Raw genomic sequence first — 10,100 nt, forward strand, 5'->3', positions numbered from 1 at the left:
TTTAGATGTTCATTTAGCAAAATAAATCTGTTCGCAGAAGTAAAAATAGGCATGTTATAAACCATTGAAATACAGAATCCCAAATAATTTTAATAGTAGGTAAAATAAGTAATCTAAAAACAACCAATGCATTTCAGGGGCAACATTACCCAGGCTCAACACAGGATAAAGCTTGCTCCACTGAACTGCTGTCAAGAGAGTTCATAGTTACATAGTTACATACGTAGATGGTAAGGTTGAAAAAAGACACAAGTCCATCAATTCCAACCTGTGTGTGTGCTTTTATGTCAATATTACATTGTATATCCCTGATTCCCTGTATGTTGTGGTCATTTAGGTGCCTATCTAATAGTTTTTTTAATTATCTATGCTCCCTGCTTAAACCACAACTTGTGGAAGAGAATTCCACATTCTTACCGCTCCTATCGCAAAGAACCCTCTATGATGTTTCTGGTTAAATCGTTTTTCCTCTAATTTTAGTGAATGTCCGCGAGTCTTTTTAAATGCCTTTTCGCTGAAAAGTTTTATCCCTATTGTGGGGACACCAGTACGGTATTTGTACTTTGAAATCATATCCCCTCTCAAGCGTCTCTTCTCCAGAGAGAATAAGTTCAGTGCTTGTAATCTTTCCTAATAACTAATATCCTCCAGTCCCTTTATTAGCTTTGCTGCCCTTCTCTGTACTCTCTCCATTTCCAGCACATCCTTCCCGAGGACTGGAGCCCAGAGCTGGACAGCATACTGCATGTGTGGCCGGACCAGAGTCTTGTAGAGTGGGAGAATTATTGTTTTATCTTTGGAGTTAATTCCCTTTTTAATGCATGCCAATATTACATAGTTACATAGTAGGTGAGGTTGAAAAAAAAAAACAAGTCCATCAAGTCCAACCTATGTGTGTGATTATATGTCAGTATTACATTGTATGCTTGTAACCTTTCCTCATAACTAATATCCTCCAGACCCTTTATTAGCTTTGTTGCATTTCTTTGTACTTGCTCCATTTCCAGTACATCCATCCTGAGGACTGGTGCCCAGAACTGGACAGCATACTCTAGGTGCGGCCGGACCAGAGTCTTGTAAAGCGGGAGAATTATCGTTTTATCTCTGGAGTTGATCCCCTTTTTAATGCATGCCATTATTCTATTGGCTTTGCTTGCAGCAGCTTGGCATTGCATGCCGTTGCTGAGCCTGTCATCTACTAGGACCCCCAGGTCCTTTTACATCCTAGATTCCCCCAGAGGTTCTCCCCCTAGTTAGTAGATTGTATTATTTTACATTTTTCCACATTAAACCTCATTTGCCATGTAGTTGCCCACCCCATTAATTTGTTTAGATCTTCTTGCAAGGTTTCCACATCCTGTGGAGAAGCTATTCCCCTGATTAGCTTAGTATCGTTCCGCAAATACTGAGATTGAGTTGTTTATCTCATCCTCCAGGTCATTTATGAATAAACTAAATAGGATTGGTCCCAGGACAGAACCCTGAGGGACCCCACTTCCCACATTGGACCATTCTGAGTACTCCCTATTTATCACTACCCTCTGAACTTGCCCTTGTAGCCAGTTTTCAATCCAGGTACTCACCCTTTGGACCATGCCGACAGACCTTAGCTTGTAGAGTAAACGTTTGTGGGGAACTGTATCAAAAGCCTTTGAAAAATCCAGATACACTAGATCTACGGGCCTTCCTTCATCTCGATTGCAGCTCACCTCCTCATAGAAGGTTAGTGGATTTGTTTGGCAAGAATGATTTTTCATGAATCCATGCTGATTACTGCTAATGATACCGTTTTCATTACTAAAATATTTTATATAGTCCCTTATCATCCCTTCAAAGAGCTTGCATACTATTGATGTTAGGCTAACTGGTCTGTAGTTCGCAGGGATATATCTTGGTCTTTTTTAAAGATTGGTGCTAGCGCCGGTAATGGCCCTAGGGGACTTTAACAACACCCTGGACTCACGCCTAGATAGGTTGCCGTTAACACCCCAGGCAGCGAGACCTAATACAGGAAAGACGACCTTTGCCTCCCTGCTTACTGAACTGGGGCTTCATGATGTGTGGCGACAAAAGACATCCCGATGATAAATGTTATTCCTGCCACTCGGCCACACATGATGGACTCTCCCGCATTGATATGGGGTTAGGTAATGGTGCATTATTGCAACGGGTGAGGGACTCTGCATATGAACCACGCCTCCTATCTGATCACTCCCCATTTTGGGTGCGGCTGGATAACATTGTTTTCTCTGGCTGTCCATTGTGGTGAGTGAATCCCTTTTGGCTGACCCTGTTTCCATCTCCTGATGGGGTAATGGGTACACTGGGTGAGTTTCTGCAATTCAATAGGCGATCTGCCAGTGCAGCGGTGATTTGGGACTCGCTCAAGGCATTCCTAAGGGGCTGCCTTATTAGAGAAATCACAGGCATTAAGAACCGTTCTAGAGAATGGGAAGATAGAGTGAGAGACTAAATGAGAGGCAGAGAGAAGGCATTGGTGACTGATTCATCTCAATCCAATCAGGAGGCCTGGAGGGAGGCACAGTCTCTATATAACTCTGTCCTAATGTCCGCAGCAGAGAAGAGGAGATACTTCCTTCAGCAGGGATATTTTGAGGAAGGGGAAAATACAGGCCATCTCCTGGCCCTAGTGGCTAGAGAACAAAGGGATTCTACTACTATTACAGCCATTAAGACTGCTACCGGGGAAGTACATACCTGTAACTCTGACATACTAAATGAATTTCACCAGTTCTATAATGGATTATATACCTCTAAAACTAACTATACTTCCACAGAATTAACCACATTCTTACAGAACTGCCCTTTCCCTCAGATCTCGGATGCTGACAGGGAATTGTTGAATGCCCCAATCACCCTGACAGAGTTGACAGATGCTCTGACAGAGGCATCTCATCACAAATCATTGGGTGCGGATGGGCTACCGGCCGAGGTGTACTCCAAATATAGTGAGGTTCTTCTCCCACTTTTACTGCAGGCCCTCACGGAGGCCTTAGAAACAGGCAGCCTCCCTGATAGTATGCAAGAAGCCATTATTGTAGTACTCCCCAAGCCGGGCAAAGATAAGCTTCTGCCGGATTCATATCATCCGATTTCTTTATTGAATGTGGATGTTAAGTTGTTGGCATAGGTTTTGGCCACCAGGATAATCCAGGGGGTAGGGCCATTTTGTCATTGAATGCCGCAAAGGCTTTTGACAGCGTGGAGTGGCCCTACCTCTTGGAAATCCTGGCAAGGTTTGGTCTGGGAAGACAATTTATTGCTTGGGTAAAAGTGTTATACTCGGAGCCCAGGGCTAGGATTCGTGTCAATAACAATTTGTCTCCCTCCTTAAATCTACACAGGGGCACTCGTCAGGGATGCCCACTATCCCCATTGCTGTTCACTTTGGTGGTAGAGTCTCTAGCCATCCTGATCTGCAATGCGTCACAGGTTGTAGGATTTCGTAGAGGCCTATTGGAAGACAAGATATCCCTGTATGCGGATGACGCACTCATTTATCTGGGTGACACTGCTGCCTCTCTGCGAACAGTGAAGGGGATTATAACTGATTTTGGTGGATTCTCAGGCTTTACCATAAATTGGTCCAAGTCTATCTTAATGCCTATTGGCGGTAGAGTCTCTAGCCATCCTGATCCGCAATGCGTCAGAGGTTGTAGGATTTCGTAGAGGCCTATTGGAACACAAGATATCCCTGTATGCAGATGATGCACTCATTTATCTGGGTGACACCGCTGCCTCTCTGGGAACAGTGATGGGGATTATAACTGATTTTGGTGGATTCTCAGGCTTTACCATAAATCGGTCTATCTTTAATGCCTATTGACCCCCTGGCGGCTTTAAGTATTTGGGGGTGGTGGTGTCCCCAGATCCTACAGATTATCTCAGACTGAACTTAGGTCCGTTACTAGACAGGCAGAAGGCTAAATGTAACAGTTGGTGTAAACTACCCTTGTCAGTGGTTGGACGAGTAAATTTAATTAAAATGGTATGTGCCCCGCATCTCTTGTACGTGTTCCACAATTCACCTGTGTGGATCCCAAACAAATGCTTCAAATGCATAGACTCTCTAATGAGAGATCTGATATGGAAAAAGAAAAAAGCGAGGATTAGCCTGACTACCCTACAATATGGAAAAGATAAGGGGGGTTTAGCTGTACCGCACCCTAAAATGTATTTCCTAGCCTCACAAATTTAACAACAAGCGGGGTGGGGAAGGGACGCAGGTGACAACCCCTATAATTAACCTGGTAACCATGACTAACCCCTCACTGAAGGCAGCTTCCGATATGGAAATGGATCTACCAAGTATCCCGCATTCAGCCCCCATCAGCGGCTCCTTAAAAAAGCATGGAAGGGATTTCAGAAGGTGATGGGGATTGGGGGTCAGATGCCTTTCACTCCACTGTGGAACAACCCTAGATACCCAGAACTTCGAGAATTACAGGGGTTCTCCCCATGGAGAGAAAGTGGGATCTGGTTCTTTCCGCAGCTATATGAAGGGACAGTACTGAAAACCTATGAACAGATATGCAGGGAGTTTCACTTGACCCCAAGGGTTTTCTACAAATACCTCCAACTTAGACATGCCCTGTGGACACAGCGGCAGACCCAGTCCTTAACAGTGTCGTCGTCTCCTCTGCTGATGGAGGTCCTCCAGGCTGAGACCGGATATCGGAGACATAGATGGTGATCAGTGGGACATAGCCCTGGAGTCAATACCTGCGGTATCTGTTTCAGCATCTCATAAACTGTCACAATTATTTATCCTACATAGAGCCTATAGAACGCCAACACAACTCCACAGTTGGGGAAGTAGAGACTCTCCCTGTGCCCAAAATGTAAAGTACATCAGGGGGACTTTATACATTTGCTCTGGAGGTACCCAAAACGCCGCCGGTTTTGGGCGGAGGTGTCACAATGTATCCAGACTAGCTCAGATTCCTGTTCCCCTGAACCCCCTGGTGTACTTGCTTGGGGAAATAGATGAGGAAATGTACCCAAGGGGCATGTATTATATGATCACTAGACTGATGTACCTGGCCAGGAAACTTATAGCACGGTATTGGATGGCACGTGCGGTCCCCACAGGAAAGCAGTGGATTGCATATGTTAATTCTTTACTTCCCAGAGAACAGTTGGCTTACAACCACAGAAAGGCTGTGGGAAAATGTATTCTTATTTGGTAACCATGGCTGGATGACCCTAGCCTAGCTCCACCACAATTGGTAATGGATAGACTCCTTCAGTAAAAAGTCATCAATAGATGGGGAGGGGGGGGGAGCAAGAGAGAGACAGGAAACACAAGTTTGGTTAAGTTTAAGGTTATGCACTAGACTTTGCTATATCCGTGAATTGAAGAAAAGTATAACATTGATTTATCATACTAGGTCAAAAGTGCTGGTTAAATCCTTTTTAAATCTTTCTTCGCTGGGGATGGAAAGGGTAAAAGAAATTTATCATATGCACTATCTTCTGTTATTGCTCAGATGCTATGTATACCCACAGAGATATATACTGCATGTATTGTTTTACTTTGTCTTTATACTGCAAAGATTGTATGTATCATATGAGCAATTTATCAATAAATGAGTTTTGATTAAAAAAGATTGGTGCTACATTGGCTTTTCTCCAATCAGCTGGTACCATACCAGTCAATAGACTGATCGTAAAAATTAGGAACAACGGTCTGGCAATTACTTGACTGAGTTCCTTAAGGACCCTCGGGTGCAAGCCATCTGGTCCTGGTGACTTATTTTTGTTAAAGTGATTGTAAACCCTCGTTTTTTTTTATTTAAAATAACAAACATGTCATATTTACCTCCACTGTGCAGCTCATTTTGCACAGAGTGGCCCCGATCATCCTCTTCTGGGGTCCCCCGGCAGCGCTGGTAGCTCCTCCCCACATCAGATAACCCCTCCATAGACACTAATTCCAGACTCGGCCACGCCCCCCCCGGTGTCCACGTCATTGAATCTGATTGACAGGGGGGCCGGTCACTGCCAGGTGTTTTTTTACCTTAATGCATAGGATGCATTAAGGTGAAAAAACACGAGGGTTTACGACCCCTTTACGTTTTTTAAGTCTGTTTCTGATTTTATCCTCTGTTAACCATGGTGGTGCTTCCTGTGACGTGTCATGAAGGTAAACATTGTAGTTTTGGTTACTGAAGCCCCCCATTTCCCTTGTGAAGGCTGAGGAAAAGAATACATTCAAAACCTTCGCCATCTCACCACCCTTTGTAACCAGAATCCCTTCATCATTCTTTATGGGGCCAATATGAGCTGTCCTTTCTCTTTTACTATTTATGTACTTACAAAATTTCTTGGGATTTTTCTTTCTCTCCTCCGCTATGTGCCTTTCGTGTTCTATCTTAGCCACCCTGATTACACCCTTACATTTCTTATTGCATTCTTTGTACAGTTGGAATGCTGATAATGTCCCCTCAGCCTTGTATATTTTGAAGGCCTTCTCCTTTGCTTTTATATGAATTTTTACATTGGTGTTAAGCCACCCAGGGCTTTTATTATTTCTTTTAAATGTATTACCCTTTGGGATGCACTGGCTAATACCCTTATTTAATATGCTCCTAAAGCACACCCATTTTTCCTCCGTGTTCGTTGTTCCTAAGATTTTATCCCATTTAGTATCTTCTAGCAAGGAGCGTAGTTTCTGGAAGTTGGCTCTTTTGAAATTCAGTGTCTTTGTATTCCCCTTATGCTTCCTATTTGTGTGATTTATGCTGCAACTAATTGACCTGTGATCACTGTTTCCTAAGTTGCCCTGTATTCCTACATCCACAACCAAGTCTGTATTGTTAGTAATTAGTAGGTCTAGTAATTGTTTCTTGTTGGTGCATTTACCATCTGACCCATGAAATTGTCCTGTAAGACATTTAGCAAATGGCGAGCTTTCGAAAATGGCGAGCTTCCCTGTGTCCATCCTGTGTTGAGCCTTGATAAAAGGGGGGTGGGGATTGGTATTGCTTCCAAAACGATTTGGGTGTTTTTATATGACTTCCTTAACCAACAATAAAATTATCTTGGACTCTTTTTCACCTTGTTTTGATCTTGCACTGCTTCCTGTAATTCTATGATTTGATCTATTGTTGGGTGTCCATTGAGGAAAGTCTTGCTGTGTGGGAGGCACCTCACCAGAGCTATAAAACTTTTGACGTTTTCCTTTAACTGAATCAATGTGCAATTGTAAAAGTTGCCAGCGCCTCTTTGAGTATGTTGTTGTAAAGTTGGTCAGTTTTGATTGAACATTCTCAAATTCATTAGTAAATCAGCCACACCATGACAGCCTAACTAATCGACCCGTTCCAATTATATCTAACCAAGGAGAACTGTTCACTGCAATGTCATGGCAAACTTTTACTATATTCATCAGATCAAAATCTGACATAGAATGTCCAGCTTGCAAAAGAAGATATACTGTAAAGTGATATGAATATTTGATTGATGTTGGCTGCACCAGTAAGGTGCCAATATACATTTTGTTGCATAATAAAAAAAATAAAGTTTAAAATATTTTTTATAGTCCTCACTCACAATGTATTTTAGTTGGCACATTTTACATTTAAAGTACAAAGTTAAGCTTAAATATCTGCGAGAGAGGACCATTACATTGCTAGAGGTAGTTAGCATGTGTTGCAAAATATGAATCAAGGGTTCTCTTGCATGCCATCAAAAATCTATTTTTAGTGACTAATGCTGCTAGATCAGTGGTCTCCAAACTGCAGCACAGGGTCCAAATTTGGCCCTTTCAGCACTATTCTTCATATTGACGTCCAATGACACTGACAAGGGAGCATCATTTCTGCCACTGAGACCAACAATGGGGCTCTATTGCTTCCACTAACAATGACAGGGCACTATTCCTCTCACTGACACCAACATTGGGCACTATTCCTCCCCCTAATACCAAGACCGGGGCATTGTTTATTCCTACTAATGCCAGGACATTTTCTACTTCCACTGGCCACACTCTGGCCCCCTAAGTTCTGGAGGACAGGAAACTGGCCCTTTGTTTAAAAAGTATGGAGACCCCTGTGATAGATAATAAAAATATTTTACCTACTATATACTAAACATATTTGGACAAGTCAAAGTGATATGTGGAGTCCAATACGTATACAATTTTGACTGATTGCTTTAAGCATTGTTCTTTTCTCAATGCACTGTTTAACTACTTAAGGACCAGCCGCCGCAGTTGTACTGCAACAATGTGGCTCGATCCCGTGAATCACTGTCATTGTACGTACAGTGCGATTTGTGGGATATCACACAGATCCTGTCTTTCTGCTATGCAGATCAGTGTGTTTCCCCAGTGACACAGTCTGCCATACAGTTAGTAAACAAACCCAGGGAACACATTTAACCCCTTGATCGCCCCTAGTGTTAACCCCTTGCATGCCAGTGTCAATAGTATAATAACAGTGCATATTTTTAGCACTGATTACTGTAATAATGTCACTGGTTCCCAAAAAAATGTCTGCTAAAAATCGATGATCGCCGCCATTACTAGTAAAAAAAAATAAAAAGGCCATAAATCTATCTCCTATTTTGTAGATGCTATAACTTTTGTGCAAACCAATCAATATACACTTATTGCGATTTTTTTAACCAAAAATATGTAGAAGAATACATATTGGTCTAAACTGATGAAGACATTAGTTTTTTAAAATTTTTTTTTATATTTATTATAGCAAAAAGTAAAAAATATTGTTCTTCCGTGTGTGTTGTGACTGGCGGCTCTGGTGCGCATGCGTGGGAGTGACATCACGCGGCTCTGGTCAGTCACACAGCCGGAGTCCACGGACCCCTTAAGGAATAGGGGCGAAGATGGATGCTTCCTGCAGCCAGGACAGCGCGGGCTTTGTTTGCAGGTAAGTGCGACATAATGGGCTAGTATGTGATGCATACTAGCCCATTATGCTTTTACTTTGCAGGGTTTGCAGGAAACAAAAGAGGAAGTAAAACCCATAAGGGTTTACTTCCTCTTTAAGTGGTTAACTGAATAAGCCCATGTATTGTGAGCAGCTGACAATAATAGTTATTGCATTGTTAGGATGATCATTGTACACTGGGCTATAGACATACATTCCCCTGGGTCTCAAAATACAAGATTTCAAATGTATGCATGCCTTTCAAAAGATTATGTTTCATATTTAGCTGTTAAATTTAGAAATGGTGTTCATTTTATAGGCTATGATTCCAAAATATTTTTTTAATCAAGTGCTTGTAGGATTGTATTTTGATTCCAACTCTTAAAATATCTATCTATTATTCTAATCTATTATTTTTATTGCTTTTAAAGGAGAAGTAGGGGACTGGAAGAGCCTTTTTACTGAGGAACAGAGCAAAGAGGTGGATGCAAAGTTTGAGAAGTATCTTGCTGGAACAAAACTAGGAAATATGATAAACTATGAAAAATACTGTAAATTTTAATGTGATTTGGTCTAGTACATTAGATATTTTTTTCCAAATCTTATGTTTTTATGTGATTGTTATAAGTAACACCCACAGTACTGTTTTTCATTTTTATTGCGTACTCCTATATAAAATGCAGGCAGGGCCAGATTAAGAGCAACATGGGCCTGGTGCTAAGGATTTTGGTGGGCCTTTTTATGAAAATAAATAAAATGAAAACGCAAACAATTTTTTGTAGAATTAAATTAAAGAGAGAGAGGGGTGTGAGAGAGAGAGTGAGAGAGAGAGGGGGGGGGGGGGGTGTGATAGCGAGATAGGGGGCTGAAAGAGAGGGGATGAGAGGGAGGGGAAAAGAGAGAGAAAGGCATTGAATGAGAGAGATGGGGATGAGAGAGAGGGGGTGAGAAAAAGGGGAATAGAGAGAAGGGGAAAGAGAGAGAGGGTGGTAGGAAAGAGTTGAAGGGGGCGAGAGAGAGAGAGAATGGGGGATGAAGGGGGTGAGAGAGAGGACAGGGTGAAAGAGAGGGGATGAGAGAGAGAGAGGGGGTGAAAGAGAGAGAGAGAGGGGGGTGAGAGTGAAGGGGTGAGTCTGTGAGGGGCACGGCATAGTACATTACACGGGGGGGGGGGGGGGGAATAGCACA

At 42.4% G+C, this 10,100-nt stretch overlaps 1 protein-coding gene across 3 annotated transcripts in view; it reads left to right on the top strand.

Annotated features, from left to right (window-relative positions):
* Nucleotides 1–9,723, top strand: part of LOC141140515 (sulfotransferase 6B1-like) — a 58,444-nt gene extending 48,721 nt beyond the window's left edge. Inside the window, exons 7-8 of one of the 3 annotated variants that reach the window (XR_012243951.1) lie at nucleotides 8,733–8,912; nucleotides 9,344–9,464. Coding sequence is in view for 2 of the 3 variants with exons in the window: in XM_073627796.1 (XP_073483897.1) it covers nucleotides 9,344–9,474 (131 nt within the window). In the remaining variant the exon portion in view is untranslated. Of the gene's footprint in view, nucleotides 1–8,732; nucleotides 8,913–9,343 lie in introns of all 3 variants that reach the window. The other 2 variants (XM_073627796.1, XM_073627795.1) reach the window with 2 other exon arrangements.
* Nucleotides 9,724–10,100: the final 377 nt, after the last annotated feature.

Source organism: Aquarana catesbeiana, linkage group LG04 (genome assembly GCF_042186555.1).
Source record: "Aquarana catesbeiana isolate 2022-GZ linkage group LG04, ASM4218655v1, whole genome shotgun sequence".
NCBI lineage: Eukaryota > Metazoa > Chordata > Amphibia > Anura > Ranidae > Aquarana > Aquarana catesbeiana.